General features: G+C 50.0%; 5 protein-coding genes across 5 annotated transcripts; 4 read left to right on the forward strand and 1 right to left on the reverse strand.

The window, feature by feature from the left end:
• Positions 1-1,870: 1,870 nt before the first annotated feature.
• RhiXN_11936 (bestrophin protein) lies at positions 1,871-2,464 on the forward strand (the record flags this gene model as incomplete). The annotated part of the gene is made up of 5 exons (XM_043331751.1): positions 1,871-1,906; positions 1,966-2,011; positions 2,083-2,091; positions 2,151-2,161; positions 2,213-2,464. The coding sequence occupies 5 exons, from the start codon at positions 1,871-1,873 to the stop codon at positions 2,462-2,464; spliced, it is 354 nt and encodes a 117-aa protein (XP_043186512.1).
• Positions 2,465-3,177: 713 nt separating this feature from the next.
• On the forward strand, positions 3,178-5,031 carry RhiXN_11937 (bestrophin protein; the record flags this gene model as incomplete). Its single annotated transcript, XM_043331752.1, has 11 exons — positions 3,178-3,329; positions 3,390-3,420; positions 3,470-3,560; positions 3,622-3,773; positions 3,827-4,078; positions 4,388-4,436; positions 4,497-4,553; positions 4,606-4,650; positions 4,714-4,740; positions 4,803-4,813; positions 4,870-5,031. The coding sequence occupies 11 exons, from the start codon at positions 3,178-3,180 to the stop codon at positions 5,029-5,031; spliced, it is 1,029 nt and encodes a 342-aa protein (XP_043186513.1).
• Positions 5,032-5,769: 738 nt separating this feature from the next.
• Positions 5,770-9,102, forward strand: RhiXN_11938 (structural constituent of nuclear pore protein; the record flags this gene model as incomplete). The annotated part of the gene is made up of 2 exons (XM_043331753.1): positions 5,770-5,944; positions 5,990-9,102. 2 exons carry the CDS (start codon positions 5,770-5,772, stop codon positions 9,100-9,102), a joined length of 3,288 nt encoding a protein of 1,095 aa, XP_043186514.1.
• Positions 9,103-9,167: 65 nt separating this feature from the next.
• On the forward strand, positions 9,168-12,249 carry RhiXN_11939 (structural constituent of nuclear pore protein; the record flags this gene model as incomplete). Its single annotated transcript, XM_043331754.1, has 12 exons — positions 9,168-9,426; positions 9,513-10,430; positions 10,496-10,660; positions 10,709-10,742; positions 10,789-10,829; positions 10,860-11,032; positions 11,083-11,221; positions 11,273-11,383; positions 11,435-11,637; positions 11,691-11,814; positions 11,868-12,070; positions 12,124-12,249. The coding sequence occupies 12 exons, from the start codon at positions 9,168-9,170 to the stop codon at positions 12,247-12,249; spliced, it is 2,496 nt and encodes an 831-aa protein (XP_043186515.1).
• A 1,542-nt stretch (positions 12,250-13,791) lies between these two features.
• Positions 13,792-16,828, reverse strand: RhiXN_11940 (uncharacterized protein; the record flags this gene model as incomplete). The annotated part of the gene is made up of 6 exons (XM_043331755.1): positions 13,792-15,741; positions 15,812-16,143; positions 16,192-16,283; positions 16,335-16,427; positions 16,482-16,664; positions 16,725-16,828. 6 exons carry the CDS (start codon positions 16,826-16,828, stop codon positions 13,792-13,794), a joined length of 2,754 nt encoding a protein of 917 aa, XP_043186516.1.
• Positions 16,829-17,303: the final 475 nt, after the last annotated feature.

The following is a 17,303-nucleotide window of genomic DNA, read 5'->3' on the forward strand; positions in this document are numbered from 1 at the left end:
CTCGGTAGCTCGGTATTGCAGTAATGTCTAATCATGTAAGTTGGCCAGGCGGTGTGATAGTAGTTATCTAGCTGAGATATTTCTTCTAGTTGAACCACGCTCCATATCCTCGAATGTCTACGAGGACGGACTTGATTCACGATGTAAGCTATGCCGCGGCCTGAAGCTTTAAGTTAACAGCCTTTCTAGCTCTCTCAGTCCAAGAAGCTCATACCATGGATGTGTCGCTCTATTCTCGCTACGGCCCTGTTTCGCTGCTGGTATCTGATTGTATTGATCACCGCATGGGCTGCATGTGTCAGTATCATCAACGACAAAATTCGTAATCTGAGTACAGCCCACTCTCCTCACCGCGTGAGTCCCTTAATAGCTCTTGATATCTTGGTTTTGTGTCAATGGTGGTATTAGGTTCGGTACCATCCTTGGCTTTGTCATCTCGGTATGTGAGCTATGCCGTGCTCAATATTTTTATGACCCATTTATTCTTCCTTAGTACCGCACGTCATCAGCCTTCGAGAGATATAATGAAGGTAGAAGGTTATGGTCAACTATCATTCTGGCAAGTAGAACCTTTTCTAGAACAGGTTAGTCCAGTTAAATAGTTCTCTCGCAACCTAAACCTAACGTACAATAAACGACAGTCTGGTTTCATATTCCGGATGAGCCTAAAATACCAACTGCTGCGTCTAGGCCTCCGAGTGCAGCTGCAGACGCAACGCTGGCATCGCATGAAGGCCAACCGACAGGTTTGAGATTGGCTCGCGCCCGAGTGCTGATTGAAAAACGTACAACAATCATCTGATTGAAGCATTCAGCATCGCAGTAAAACACTACCTCCGAGGCGAGGATGGGATTTATTATGAAGATTATATAAGCTTGTTAAATTCTTGCCTGCATACGCACTTCCTAACAGCACCAAGATGCAAGACGATTGTGAGTGCTCCGGCGGGGGCGATGGAGCAGTTAGCGAAAGCCCTGTAAGGGGGACAAGACACTTGCCTGCATACGCACTTCCTAACAGCACCAAGATGCAAGACGATTGTGAGTGCTCCGGCGGGGGCGATGGAGCAGTTAGCGAAAGCCCTGTAAGGGGGACAAGACAGCAGAGTTGGACATCAGGATCCACCGCCCTTCCTGAACTACCTGATGAAGTTCGGATTACGATACCTGATGTCCAAGAGAAATTCGTTTCCCCCGGCGAGGAGCCACGCTGCGAAACCATACCCAACCAAACGCCAAGCAGGCCGACGGACAGGATAAAGAACCTGTTTATCTCTACCCGTCAAAAAATCCCCCAAATGGGCCATTCATGATATTTGGCCCTTGAGTCTGTTGATACAAGCGTTTCCACATAGATTTGTCTCCGGTAAGACGGCAGCAAGGTTGCGGAGGACAAATTGTCCGATTACCTTGAATGTTCCTTTGGAGATTACATTCTACCTAGTAGGTCAAACAAACAAAGCCAGAAAGGTTAATTTCAATTTGGCCGTTTAGAGCTCGTATATTGCTGCGCTGCAGCATAGACAGGCAATTGATGTACCTACCACAAGTAAGTTGTCAATCAAATAAGTTGGTGAACTCTATAGATCTACTTATTCATTACCCGCAGATACTCTACTTCTAGGGCTTAACCAGCTGGTTGATTCGCTATCGGGCCTAGAAAGGATATTGACAACACCTATACCTTTTTCGTGAGTATCCCATCGCCTTGTTGTCTTATGGTAAGAAACCAATATGAATAGCTATGGAACCCAACTGTGGATATCGTGTTTCCTTTACCTAGGCGTCCTAGTAAGCACTCAAATACCTATAGTGATACTCGAACCTAACTCATTCTTGCGCATATAGCCGTTTCAAACTGTGGCAATCAATGGGGTATATTACGATCCCGGCAACGGCTATAGCGGTACGTTAAATGTGTATTTATGCCTTAGAACTGACCCCAATTGTCGAGTTATTTGCTAGTCGTTCATATTCTTTGGGTTCCTGGCTGCAGGGGAGGAAATTGAAAGTGAGTGATTGATATGATCCAGCTCAGTTGATCAAGTTTCTTGATGCTGATGCGGTTGGTGATATTGCTAGATCCCTTTGGTAAGACTTAGTCATTCAATCATGTATTACTATCAGCCAACGATTCCGCACAATGGCAGGATACGACAAGGTGATCATCACTGTTGTGGATAATAGTTTATCAGGCTAACCATGCACATAGAACGATCTTGACATGGATTACTTTTGTAAAATCCTGATCCGGGCTGAACTTGATGCATTAATGAGCGTGCCAGTTCCAAAACCAGAAGAATGGGCGTTTTCAGAAGATAACAACTATCTTTTCGAGAGCGATGACGCTGAAATCCCTGGGAGGTCCCCCGAAGAATGGTTAGAGGAAACAAATCCAGAAGAGGCGATGAGAAACGCGTTAATGGATTATGAGCTTGGCTTGTACACAGATTCAAGAAGCTAGGCCTCCTCTCTGAAATTTCGGAGGTCTATGTGCATATAGGCAAATGATGTGTCACGGTCTTTTACCACGTCCAAAGGCTTTATCCTACTACTTCCATCAATCTCTGGTCCAGATATACCCGGAAAGGATGATCGTGTATGCGGGGTAGGTTATCCACTAAGCGCTTGTTTGGTGGATCCACGGTGAGTTCTTTGCTCTTGTTATATGTATTCGACACTCGAGAGACGCCGGGCTCTGTAGTGTGATTTAGAGGTTGCATCGTGGTTGTATTCCGCCTCGTGTCTTACTCGTACCCGCTTATAGGCTATACCAGACTTATCGGTGTTTGTGATAGTACTCGCCCCTGGCTACTGCGGTCGGTACCGAAACTGGGGGACCAAAGGTATCCGTATTTAAGAGCTGGGTTGAGTGGGAAGGGTGTATACAGAGATACCTCTGATAGACAACCCACCCCCCTCCTAAGGCATGTTCCTAGTATTCTGGTTTTACATTTTATCTCATCGTATCGTTTGCAGGGTTTTAACCGGCCACAGATATTGGCTATTAAATTCCGGCCTAACGAAACTCAAATCGCTCACGTGCATACAATACATTTAGCAAGTAACGGCTCGTGTAAGGATAGGCCAGAATAGTAATGTGAGCCTTTCCAGAATCATAGGGGTATACGCAATATAGCGACGGATTCTAATGGCTGAAAATGTCTGCAGCGCAAAATGCCTTGGCCATTTAAAATTTCGGTGCTCTCTCCTTACAACATCACTGTTGCAATCTTGGGCCTACATTCTCTTATTCACTGGGCTGCATGTGTCTCTATCATTTCAGACAAGGTTTATGACTTGAGTATCGAGACCACTCTTCTTACTGTGTAAGCTTCGAATAAAACTCAATCTGATCTAATCCCATCCTCACACTTGCGCGTTTGCAGATTCGGAACTATTCTCGGCTTTGTAATTTCAGTAAGTTTATTGATTACCAGTGATCTTTGGCCTACTAATCATGTATTAGTTTCGCACTTCGTCTGCGTTTGAGAGGTACAATGAAGGCAAGAAGCTGCTGTCGAGTATAGCCTATTCAAGTAGAATATTTGCTCGGATAGGTCAGTCGTGTGTCGAACATCAGCTCCCTCCCATGATTGATTGTTGGCTCCCACATGTCAGTTTGGTTCCATACTCCCTCCGCTGAAAGTTCTGGAGTGAATGGACTTGAAGAAAAACATAACGCGATTAGCTTGATCCAAAAATTCAGCGTCGCAATCAAGCAACATCTCCGTGAACCCCCGCGCAAGCAAGACAAAGTAGTAGAGCAACTTGTTGAGTCTTTGCTCCTTCATAGTATTGTAAACTGTATCCTCAATGGTAGCAGATTTCCTACCAGGACAGGAGTACTGGCGAAAGGAAACACGCAGATAAGAGTGGCGAGCCTACTGCGGGGAGTACTACACCTTCAATCGGTGACGCCGTGATCGCATTTGAGTTGCCCAAATCTCAAGGCGCGAATGATTTGCACGATGAAGAAAAGCCGGTCGATCGTGGCTCACAAGGTCAAATGTCCGGGTTAAGAGATGGGTCCGGTGTACCAAGACTCAGCGTTCCTCTTGAAATTACTTTTCATTTGGTGGGCATTTATATAAAGGTGGACTTGAATAAACTTGAAGACTCCAATTATTAGAGCTCTTACATTTCGATGCTTCAAAAGCAAGAAAATAATGCACAAAACACAAGTAACTTAGTATTTTCTCTCTTGTATCTAAATCCAATCGCTGACATACTTGAAGACATTCTACTTAACACATTAAACGAACTTGTCAAGTCATTCACGGACCTTGAAAAAGTATCGGCTGATCAGATTCCGTTCTCGTGAGTACATACACTGTGACTTGTCGAGCTTTGTAACTGACGGACGCTCTCTATCTCGCTTGATCAGATATCGATCTCAACTTTGGGGCTGTACTTTCCTCTATATATTTTTCCTGGTGCGCTGAGCCTGTGTCAGAGTGAGAGTTATGGGGATACTTAGCTTGTGCTTTATATAGCCTTTCCAGCTATGGAGATCGCTGCGGTACATCACTATCCCGGGAACTTTCCTTGCCGTACGTGTTGGTGCGCTACCTCCCAGAATCTATTACTGAGCATTTCCACTAGGCAATAATATTCTGGGACTTCTTTCCGCAGGAGAGGAAATCGAAAGTAAGTGGTTGAAGCTAGCTTGCCAGTGAATATGTCACTAATGAATACATTCGTGCCGAGTAGACCCTTTTGGTGAGGCCCAGCAACTGGGTATATTCTAGGTGTATGCGATTGCTAATATTTCGCACGTACTTACCCGCCACCCTCAATAGATGATGATCGGGTGAGTTAAAGCTTCCAATCAGCTATTTGACCCTACTCACGTTTCATATTAAATAGAACGACTTGGACATGAAAACGTTTTGCGACGATCTCAAGGGAGAACTTGACCTATTCTTGAACGGTCAGATACCGGCCCCTGATCCGGAAGAGTGGAAAGTTCCGATCGACGGGATCTCTCAGCGTCTGAAAGACAAGGAACAGGAGCATTCGAATTCCTAGTTGAATGGGTGTTGGATGAACATTTGAGTACCGAGGGGTTAGTGAAAAGGGCTCGAGTGACACGGCAATGATTGGGAAAAAATGCACAAGTAGCGATGGGGCTATGTTTTCAAGTCGGAATTATAAGATCATGATTAGGCATATGTATATTTGCATCACTCTGAGCGCGCGGTCCCAAGTCGAGTATACAAAACGATAGATGTAGTTGACTCTGAAAGGATATGAGATGATAGGGCTCAAGCGGTGCATATCGTCTCATCAGCGATTAAAACCAAAGATAGATACTGTGCAACTTTGGGTCCCTAGATGCAAGCCCGCTTGGCAGGTTTGAGTTTCAAAGTACAAAAGTGACAAAAGGCTCGGTGACTGGTAATAGTCTCGTGGCTAATTATATTTAACAATACCATTCAGCAGAGAGCCACCGTCAAATGCTTACGAATGTTTGCAGTGGTCCTGCGCTTATAGAAGCATAGCCACCTGATCGTGAGCCACGAGAAAAGTTACCGAGTCGAGCGTGACAACTTGTAAGCGCCCAAGTTGTTTTCATCACGTGGGACCAAACGTTACGCGCTCTCTCTTGTCTCCTTTGCCTCGCCTCTCACAAACATAAGCGTCACAGGGCCAGGAGTGGGTGGCCGTGTCGCTGGAAGATATCCGAATCTCGCTTGCTGGGATCACTAATGTGAGTTGAATGAAATAGGCAGTAGTAGAGTATGAGCTAATGAGGAAAGTAGTAAAATGGAGGTGTCATACTGGGATAACCTGAATGCATTCCTTGCCAAGGCTCTGCGTGAACCGACAAGGCAACTGGAACAAGAACTATACTACAAGCTTGAAGATGCAAAACCCCGCTTCCTGGCGCTATTGGATGTGCCACCACGGAACTCGGGGGAAGAGGCAGAACTCAAGAGTGGTATGTCCTATTTATTTCTGCTTGTATCTCCTCATTGTTCCCTAGGCAAAGCAACGATCAGCGGTGTACAAAAAACATACAATAATGACTTTGTTCAAGTCGCTCTCTTTCTCGCTCAGCAACTCGACTGCTCCGAGCGCCATGTCGCTGGCATACTAGACCATGTCTTATCTGATGATCCCGTGGAGAGTGCGTTACGAGCTGTCCAGCAGTTCTACGAGAGCAGACAGAATGTTCTCTCTACTCTTCAGCTCATACTCGACAGCGCCATGGGCATGAACATGGTTGAGCCCACTATACGCACGAGACTCGTCGACTATGTCATTGGCCTAGCCTCGACTGGAACATTGGCCGAGAAGATTCTCAAGCAGATCGACACGAGTGGTGCTCTCATGCAGCGCCAGATGGCCAACCAGCGGAATGCGGGATCTACAACTGCCATTGGTATGTTGGCTATTGTCATTTCGACCCGTGCTAATGTGTTTGCAGGAACCGGCTTTTCGGCTGATCTCTATGCCCAAGTCGTCTCGGCTCTCCAATCCGAACGGCAGCAACTGGGTAATTTGCTGTTTGTGCTTGCAGGCTCGGGCGAACTGCGAGGCTCAGAAGTCGCCAAGATGGTTTCGTGGATATCCACTGTCTCACCAGATGAACCTATCATGGTCTATGTTCTCGCCGCGTGCCTCGCCGCTTTCGATGCTTCCTCACAGGTCGCTTCGGAAACTTCGTTCGTCAATCTCATCAAAACCGAACTCGCCAAACCCACATGGAAGATCCCCGAAACAAAAGCAGTCCTGACTATCAAGTGGTGTCTCTTTCTCATCGAAGCCTCCAATGGCGACGGACGCACTACCGACGCATACTCGGAATCCGATATCGAAAAACTTGTTACCGACTCGGTCCGTGCCGACGCCTTCCGCTACTTATCTGTGCTCCTCCACTCCTCGAGACCCCTGGACGCTGTGTCTCAAGATACGCTCGAGCTTGAATACGACCCTCTCCCTACTCCTACACCCGTCGATGGCCTTTTCTACAAATACTTGTTGAAGCAGGTCGAAATATTTTTGATCGCATTTGTCACCAGTCTCTCTCCAGTCCTCCGAAGAATGCGCCACGCAGATGAAGATACCAGCTCTCTCGCCGCATCTCGCTCCCAAGCCCCCCAAGCCAGCCCACATCCGTCACGCCTGGCCGACTTTTTCGTTCTCATAGCTCTTGTTTATTCTGATCAATCTCCGGACGAGGGTCTCAAGTGGTGGGATGACCGGCTGTACTCTTTCCTTCGATGGAGTGCCGAAGCCCGTGTCCCCTCATTGCTTAAACCACTATACAACATGTTTGGCTCTCTGGCACGCGGACAGAGCTGCGCAACCTATGCCTACAACTTTTTGTCTACCAACGGCGGACAGCGGGCTGGAACTACGGGCTGGTGCTCCTGGGCTGGTCTGTTTGGATCTCTCGACTGGTTGCTCACGTCTGTTCCAGACCAACGAACTGTGGACTCGGCGCTCGGAGGACGAGAACGCCAACCTCTGCCCGTTGATCCTGAGGAAATTCGCTCGATCATGGCCTTTCTCAGGGTACTCAGAGTCGTAGCTCGATATTCGACAGCAGCTCGAGCGGCCCTTCTCGAAAACACACAATACAGGGCCGTGGCGGTCATGCTCGACCTCGTCCGTTCTCCCGTCGCCTTGGAACTCAAGGGCAAACTGTTCGACACTTTGGCAGCCTTTTGCGATGGGCCAGAACTGGGAGGTGAAGTCGCCCGATTGATGTGGGTCAGCCTGGAGCGATACGAAGTGTTGCCTGTGCGGTCCACAACCACGATGACGACCGGCGGGTGGAAGAAGAGTCGAGGTGTCCCTGCTGAACTGGAAGAAATCGAGGCCCCCGCGCGGACATACCCCGCCACACTATCCTTCCTCCATCTCCTCAATGCGCTAGTCCCCTTCCCACCCGACAACCTCGGCTCGGGCCACCGTGTGGTCGGAACTGGCCCGTACGTCAAGTTTGTGGTCGAGGACGTGCTGCTCAAGATCGACGCTCGTGAATACGCAGATCCGAGCGAGCGATGGAAGGTCACCGATGCCGCCCTCGAGTTTGTTCAACGCAGCTTGGACGGGTTTGATTTGGCTACGTTGGCCATTGGGGGTCAGGACGCTGTTCAAAAATTAGTGCAACACCCTGGGTTTGGCGTCTTGCTCCGTGTACTTGTCGACTCCGCAACCCGAGACGTCTTGTTTGGTATACTCGCTCTATCCGAATCGAACCAGGACCCGTACTTCGTTTCGTCCCTCGTGAGGACGTTGAGGATCATCTCTCGCACGCTGGAGATTCAAGACTTGTTTATTGATTTGCTCATACCCTCTGCTCGTGCACTTTCGCTGGATGTGGATATCCCCGCGGTCGTCTCGACTGCCGACCAAATACTCCTGTGGCGCCCCGAAAGCGTCGTTCATATTGCCGGACTGGTCAACTACCGCCTATCACGCGAGGTCGTCCTTCTCTCTGTCAAACTCACGACCAAGCTCTCCCAGTCAACCTACTTCAACTCGATGGAAACCAGTGCGCTGTTCCCGCACCGCGTGAGCCGGTTGTTGGGTATCCTCGGAGACGCGCCCACCGACGGATACGTGCGCGGGCTCAGGCTCGAGCCGGGCGAAGAGCAGCAGTCGGTGGAGGACCAAGTGCGGGATGCGATAATCGATTTCTTGCTGGTGAATACGCTCCCCACGTCCCCCTCACCCAACTTTGCGCATCTCCTGCTTGGCTTCGACGTCAGTCACTCAACTACGGGCGGTGCGATGCCGATTCATGATTCACGTGCGATCGGAGCAAGGGAGACTTGTCTCGGTGTAGTGCTCGATATGGTCGGCGAAGGGATTCCACGACTCGATCGAAAAAAGACCAGAGCGGGGAAAACGGTGCAAGACCCGCTATTCGAGCGGCACCCCGTGTTTGCTGAAAAGTGCTACCGGCTCATCCACCAACTGTGCACCCACTCGCTCACGTTCGGGACCACGATCCGCTACCTCCGGACCCACGAAGACTTTTTCGCGCGTCAGCTGAGCGTCGTCTCGATGCGCCCACCGAGCGGGGACGAACCCGACGGCACGATCCGACTAGTCGACAACTCGTCGTCGCGACGAGCTGCTTAGCCCTGGCTGCGTTTTTGAGGCTCCGAAGTTGGGTCCTCGACTTGGTCTCGCTCGAGTTGCATATCATGTCCGGCGTTGAACAGGACCCGCGCGCCTCGCGAATCTTGTCCATCTTGTTCCAAAAGCCGTCGGCTGGCTCAGGGCCGGGGACTGAAAACGCGCTGACTATTTTCGAAGAAGCGATGAATGTGCCTGCGCCCGGACAGGGCCTCATGCGTGTGCTCGAGCTCTTGGAGTCGCTCGCGTTCCATTGGACAGACGCCAAGGCGATCGAGCCCGTTCAGCTTTCATTATTTGCCGACCTCAATTTCGACTCGTGTTTGCGTCCGGACCCGACGGGATGCTATGTCGTGGACGCCACTGCGCTCTTGAATCTCCTCACCCAACATAAACGAAATCTTCAAAACAAGGGTACTTGCCCACGCCCGAACACCACGCGCAGCTCAAGGCCGAGATGCGGTACTTGCTCGAGTGTTGTGCGCTGGAGAACAATCGACGGTTGATCGCCCATGCACGCGCGGCGGGGTACGAATCGTGGACCCGGTTGTGCAATGTGGCCTTGACGAGGTGTTTCGATTCCCTCCCGGACGAACATAGAGAGATGATCCTATTCGACGTTGTCCAAGCTTTACCGCCCGTCATCCTCTCAGCCGCCGAACCCGAAACGGCCATTTACTTATGCGAAACGCTGCTTTCCCTAGTTGCTAAACTCCGAGACGACCGGCACCACCAAGTTGTTCTTCAGTCGATTGTGGATGACCCAGTCGCTGCTACGTTACCCCCCGAGCGATTGAACGCGCTGTTGGGTGCGATTATGGACTGTGTTCTCCAGCCTGGGACGACGGAGCGTCAGAGAGGAAACTTGTACAGCGCGATGGTGCATTACGTCCAACTTGCGTTCTCGGCTGAAGAGAGAAGTTCACGAGAACACTCCAAGCTCGGTCAATCGCAATCAAAACTCGCCCAATCCCAGTCTAAACTCGCCCAATCCCGACTGGACACATCAGCCGCCAACGCCGTCGTCCTCTTTGGCTCGTCTCCGAACCCGACGACGGGCCGACGCTCGGGGCTCGAATCCAGCACGCTTCTGGTGCTCAACAAGTTTGTCGACCGACTCGTCCCGCTTGTCTGCCGAGACGCCATCGACGGGTCCGACGTTTGGAAAACGATCGCGTTTACGTTTTTGGAGTCGCTGGTCAGGGTGTCGAGGATGGAAAAGGCGCATCGGGTGTTGGGGATCATGTCCCGTCAAGGATTCTTGGCTCATTTCGTGCAGAGCGTGGCGGAGAGCGAGGACCAGATTTTGGCTGTTCTAAAGCCTGATCCAGGTGCGATTTCCTCTTTCCCTTTAATGAAAATGTGCTAACTTTTGGTTTATTGTCGGTGGTATTAGAGAGTTTGAATGCGTTGTATGTGTACGAGGCCAAGATGTCCTTGCTTATCAAGATTGCGCAAACGAGACAGGGGGCGGACCGGTTACAGGACGCAAGGGTGCTTAGCGTCTTGTCCCAGTGCGACTTTTTGGATGCCAGGCCCGAAAAGGATGTTGATTTCCGAAGTGAGTGCGAGTTGGAGAACGGCGAATGGGTACTAACTGTGGCAATAGATCTAGAATCATTCCTCCCCTCTGCACTTGAAAGGTACCACCAATTCTTGTACCGGCTCTCGAAATCGCAACGAGCGTAGTATCCACGATTGGCTCCGACTCGCCGAATGTGGCCAAGCAGGTGGGCCATTATTGATTAATCCTTTTTCAGGTTTGGTTGCTGACGACAAGCAGGCACTTAATTTCATTCTTGCGCACCGAGAAACGTGCTTGATGTTGTTCACGACCGAGGAGACTTATCTCCCTCTAGCAAGTGTTCGAGAGTTGCATTTGTTCGTGGCATTGTGCGCTTTGGTAGCACCTCATGTGGATTCTAAAGATTTGGTGGGTTTCCTAATTGTTTCTCAGAGTGTCATTGTCTAATTATGGACCAGAATGATGCTCGTTCGTTCGGCCAAGTTCATGCTGCTGTGCTCGAGCTCGCTTCTCGTATTTTGAGCCAAGGAGGCTGGAGAATGAATGTTGTGCCCGTGACAGAGTCGGAGATGATCGATGCGAACCGAAAAGCCAAGGGTAAGTCGATAAATTTAAGACACTTGAAGCATCGACTGATCGATTTGGCAGGCATTGCGCACAGTAAAATGTCTGTGTTTGATCGACGAGCTCGAGAAGCGACGGATTACCTTCACAAGTGGATCTTGGTCTATTTATCTGCTATTAGCGAGAGGTCTATTGGTACGTGTTTTTGCATACTCTTTCAGAACTTGGCTTATGGAGATGTTTTAGGCACCACCGAATCGTTCCACCCTGTGCTGACTGCTGTTGCATCGACCGCACGTGAACCAGCCGCCATTGCCACCGGCAAACCATACCTTGCCGACGCGATCGCTGCTCTAAAAGCCAGTGTAGCCCGTTTATCATCGTTATTGGCCGAGCTCAAAGAGATACCAACCCAAACTGGGAGACTGAGCTTGGATGAGGTTGATGAGGTAAGCTTTTGGACTTTCTAAATTGGGTTCGGTATTAATCTCGGCACGAGTAGATTGTCCAAGCTGCCCAAGTCTCATTCTTCGACGATCTTGACATTCCACAACGGCGTGCATTTGCTGCACGCGAATTGGCCCTTGCGGCGGATGGATATCAGAGTGAAGTGAGGTCCATCTTGCGTATGTTCCCAATCTCTTATTTGTTGGAGTGACTACTAAACAATTTTTTACAGATACCATCGAAATACTGCTACTTCTTTTGTGGCGGCACCTCAAACATTTCCTTTCCCCCAATAACCCAAGTGCAGAAGACGCCGGCTCGTTTATGCGCAGTGTGAGCGCACCTATGCGCAGACCGGCCGTGATAGAACATCTACGCGCCGATGCAGAAGTCGCAATTCGGGAGATCACACTCGAATTGGATGAGATTCAAGTGGTACGTTTTACACTCAAGGCCCCACTATGTGCAACTAACTCAATATCATTTAGCCCAAGGATGTCCTCGGAGCTACTGCTGATGCCGGCGCACGAGAATCCTACGTACACGTCTTGACACGGATGTTACGGACCGTGACTACGTTGGGTGGGCAGGACATGGATGAGGAGGATGACTAGATAGGAAGCATTTATTTCTGAGGCTTACCAAAATAGTTTTGTAATGTTTATTGCTTGTTGTGTTAACGATTTTATCGGCAATATGAGACATAATTTCGGGGTCTCCGTTTTCTCAAGGCGTGGACTACTATGTGATGCAAGTGTACTTCAAATGGATAAAAATAATTGCAAGAGGAAACATTGACTGGCTTGGATCATCCAAGGCCCTTCAGTAGTTTAACGACCATTTCCATTGTTTCACAGTGGGTGGTCTTTCGTGCTCCACTACTTCGATTACTTAGCATCGTAATCCAGTGACGGCTGGCTACTTCGTTCAATCATACGCAGTAAATGTATGATATCCTCTTGGGGCACCCCCTACCACTCTAAATGTCGTGATGTGGCTGAAGACCCTACCTGTTCTAATTATCGATGGTTATCACTCAAAAAGCCTTTGGCTCCGCACAATGCCTTGCGATCTCATGCCAAAAAGGTATGCCTTCGTGTCTAAAAATCGAATCCGATTCACAAACTCATACTCACGGCAGTGCTTAAAGAGATCAGAGTCATCGAATTCACCATGCATAGGGGGATGGTATCTCACAGGGAGAAGTATAAGTGGAAATCTTGTCCTTCCAGTGTGATTCAGTCGCGAGTTGGATTGAGGTTTTGAGATCACCCGTTCGGCATACATCCGAGTGCAGAAAAATGGCCCGCGATTATTCAGTCGACTGCAGAAATTCCGTGAAATCGTCATCTTTTCCGTGCCCACGGGCCAGTTAACCAGCATAGCGAACTGCCTTACGAGTCGTAGACCCATTTGTCGGAGCTTGGTAACACCTCGGTACGCGTCCCTACCACACATGCGCGTCGGGCATTGGTTGGCAACCCCCACTGTGGTGTGATAAGATCCTGAAAATCAGTACATCAGTAAAAGTTTCCTTTTTTCAGTAGGATATGGCCTGAAAATTACAATGTTAGTATGCCTCCCTCAGCATGAATCAGACTATGGAAGAATTGATACCTAAAATCAGTATGTGTTGATCTTGATTTCAGCTCAATTCTCACTTAAACACACGCACTGATTTTCAGTATTATAACCTTGTACAGTGTCAGCGTGGCCTTACGCTCTTCACAACTGGGAAATCATGACTCGTTCAATCTACAGTTCTCGATGGTCGGATCATGGTGAACACACTATCTCACTAGTATAATATAATTTTGCTGTGCGCATATACAAGGGGATGTGGGTGGGTATGCAATCTAATTGGTACTAATGATAGCGAACGACAAAACCGGAAAACGAACGACAAAAAGAAACAAAACAAGACGAAACACCAACACTAACACATCCCACTCGTCTATCACGCATGTCTAGGTAGCGAATCAGGGAGCAGCCTGGCCCCATCATCGTTGTCCGAAAAGGTTGACATGGCTGTAGACAAGCTGATCTGACTCCGTTGCGTATTTTGGTCACTCGCGGACAGCACTCGACCCAAGCCCACGAATCCAGTTGGACGTCTGGCTGCTTCCCAAGTTTGAATTACACCACTGCTCATCGTGCTATCCCATCCCCGGAAGTGGACGTATCTTGAGTAAGTGTGCTGAGACGGTTTGGGTTGGGCGCCACACGTAGGTGAGTGTCGGGAGGAGGAAGGGGGAGAGTTTCGGAAATGTGAGCTTCAGTATGAAGAGGGTGCACCCAGTGTACACTTCTGGTGCGTTCGCAGGATACGCAGGAGGACTGGGTCCATCCTCTTCGGATGAAGTGGGGGTGGGCGAAGTCTCGACTATGAGCTGAACGCCCGCGTCTACTTCTTGCTGATAGCTCCCTGAATCTGTCCGAGGTTCACGCCTTTCCCCGCTGGCTCCTGCATCGTTGGCCCCGGGTGTCTGAACAGGCGTAGGAGCTGAATGTCCATGCGCAGAGAAATAAACAGAAGTGACGTCCGATCCTTGAGCTGAATCCTCTGACCTTCCTCGCGTCATGACTGTGGACCCCGACCGGTTGCGCGAAAGCAGATTGGGGAGACGTTGTTGCCATGCAGAAGGTGGGACGGGTGCAACATCGACGCTACTAGATCGAGCACTGGAGCGATTCCCCGATATGTTAGATCGACTCGAGCGAGCGCTAAGTAGACCGCGTGCACGAGCGAGCAAACTCGTCTGGGGGCGGAGTGTAGAATTGGGACGGTTATCCCTGTCCGAATCCGATTGCGCTGGATTCGCTACTCGAAGTGGAGAACGAGGAGGCTTGCTTGGCATGCCGCTCGGGACAGATGTGGGTGGCCCCGAGCTGGTTGTCGTCGTCAGAGGCATGGGAGACGAGTCGGCATCATCATAGTCCTGGATAACCATATCAATATCGCAAGACAGGCGAGCCGACTGAGATCGCTGTCGGAGATGCTGTTGGTGAGGGCCTCGACTGACGCCAGAGGCAGTGGCCTCAGAATGATGTGGGGGTTCTCCAGCACTCGAGGTGGTAACCCCTGAAGGTCGAGGAGGCACATCGACACTTTCTTCTTCGTCCCCTTCGTTCCCCTGCTGCTGCTCCCGGTCCTCGTCACCTTCACTGAGGCTCGCTTTTCGGTACAAGTCCCGGCTACGATGACCTGGATCACCACTACGACGACCCCATCCATCGGCCTTGCTGAATCTCGGCTCCTCTCGACTACGCCTATCTCCCTCCCCCCTATCCAAGCTAAACCGGCCACCGTCCATACTACCCCTTCCACCCTCTGCAATTTTTACAAACCTCCGTCCATCTCCACTCCTTCTTGTTGAATCCATCGAAGCATGGCGAGGTCCGGAACGAACGCTCATCCGCTTGCGCTCAGTAGAGGGGCGAGGACGTATTGAGAATTGACCAGATACAGGACGAGAGCCAGACTGAACGGGAGGCGCATCAAAGTCAACAGGTACCTGGTAAAAGTCGAACTGGCCAGAACGAGGGCGGGCTGCAAACTGTCCAGATGCAGGGCGAGAACCGGGACGAGAGCCAGGACGGGGGCGAGGTGGGGTGTCGAAATCTACGGGCACCTGGTAAAAGTCGAACTGACCAGACGCAGGACGAGAGCCAAACTGGCCGGATCGAGGACGGGCGTTGAATTGACCGGATAAGGGCCGTGAAACAAAGTGTCCGCTCTGAGGTCGTTCCCTACTCTGTCGACGGTCCACACTTGGTCTATGCTGGCTATAGTTTCCTGAAACTGGCCGTCGTGATCGTTCCTCGAATCCGTATCCATCTCGACTGGATCTATACCTCGGGTCATCGCGGACCAAGGGGCTTTCACCAGGGTGGAACCCGGTGTACCGACCGTCTTGGCTTGCATGGCGACCGGGGGAGTATATGTCGGGTGATTCGATGTACGACGGAGTCCGAGGTGCACTATAAGACAAGGTCCGTGAGTCGGTGCGGGACTGGGAGCGCAAAGGACGCAGAGCGCCAAACGTATCGTCCTCGTATTCGGATTGACCGCGACCGGAATAATCAGATACACCGCCGAGTTCGGGCTGTTGAACGTGTTGCGATTCTATTGACCATTGAGTGGTATGAACTCTAATTTAAATATTGAATTCATACCTCGTCGTAACGTGTACCGACGGCCGCCATGGGTCCAACACTGTCCTGAAGGGCTTCCGGCCGAACATAGATGTACTCTCCGTCAAGGTAACCCATTTGCTCTCCAACGCGAATATCATCGTTCTGTCTACGGTTCCGGCGACAACCTGGCCCAATTGTTCCCCATAAAACTAGCGCTGCGAGGATAAACATAAGGGAAGTTCCGAAGACCGAACCAACAATAATGCCGATGATGGCTGCAGAGGATAAGGTGTTGGCATTTGGTATTGGATAGTTTGTCGGAACCGGGGGAGCAGCTGTGGGGATATCAGGCGTTGCATTCCTGAAGGCAGCTGCAGGAGTATGAGTCTGGGTTTGTGGATCGAATCATGGCTACACACCCGTGAGATCCCACCTTCCGGCAGATGGGACCATATGAGCCCACAGTGGGATGTTTACTTGGTCGGTGCGGGATCGAATGATTGGGTCGTAGCTAGGGCCAGAATTATTAAGTATCATTTGGCTCTTCTCGCAAGGGACCTACTCAGTCAAGGGTGTCGGTAGGGATGAACAGTCTTTCTCAAATGAGGTAAAGGTTGTAGATACAACATCCATTGTATAGTTATACTGGCATGACCTAAATAAGCCAAATTAACATAATTAACGCGTATTCAGGTCAGGTATTACGCACCAGCACGCACTAAACAGCGCAAACGTAGGGCTTCCGCAACAACATGCAGCGGTCATTGCAGTGGGCGAATTGTCGCACGAATAGGAAGGTGTGAGCCAGTCGACAGCATACGAAGGGTTGCATATCTGCATTACATCCTGCAATACCTGACACGGAGTCTCTCCAGCCGAGTTGAGCATCCATCTACGTTCGGCACCTTAGTGAACCGAAATGGGATACACACGTTCGAAATAAATTATTCACCTCGTCATTACTGGATCATGGCACTGCAATGACGTCTGTTGAGCGAGTGTGGTTCGGGCCGCCGTAAAGAGTGAGGCGAGCGCCAGTATTACTGTCTGATACATTGTAGTAGGGGATATGAGTGCATATCAAACAGTAAGGCCAAGTTTACTCGTGTCGTTTTTCTTCATTTTTTGCCTCCGGCGACGAGTTGACAGCTGTCAAAACGTTCGAGTACAGGCTAAACTATAATGATCGTCGTCGATTGGTCAAGTCTTGATATATACAACCTCCAACAACGACAATGTAAGGGTTCAACACACATAATAGGAACATAATCTATCACGGATGATCCTGACTCTCTACCCCATTCAGCGCGCCCCTGTCTAAATGACCAATTTCTTGGCGTAATAGATGTGCCGTTCGTATATAAATCCGCTTCATTTGACTCTTCCTGGACGTTCTTCAACCAGATTCCGTGGCACGTTTCCTGAGTCCAACCAATCTAACCAGTCCAAATTCCGAGCAAAACGCGCATTTGACACGGTTCCTCGTAACCACAAATGAGTTGTGGTTCCAATAACGGTTCTCCAGGTTCGA

Source organism: Rhizoctonia solani, chromosome 15 (assembly GCF_016906535.1).
Source record: "Rhizoctonia solani chromosome 15, complete sequence".
In the NCBI taxonomy this organism is placed as follows: Eukaryota; Fungi; Basidiomycota; class Agaricomycetes; order Cantharellales; family Ceratobasidiaceae; genus Rhizoctonia; species Rhizoctonia solani.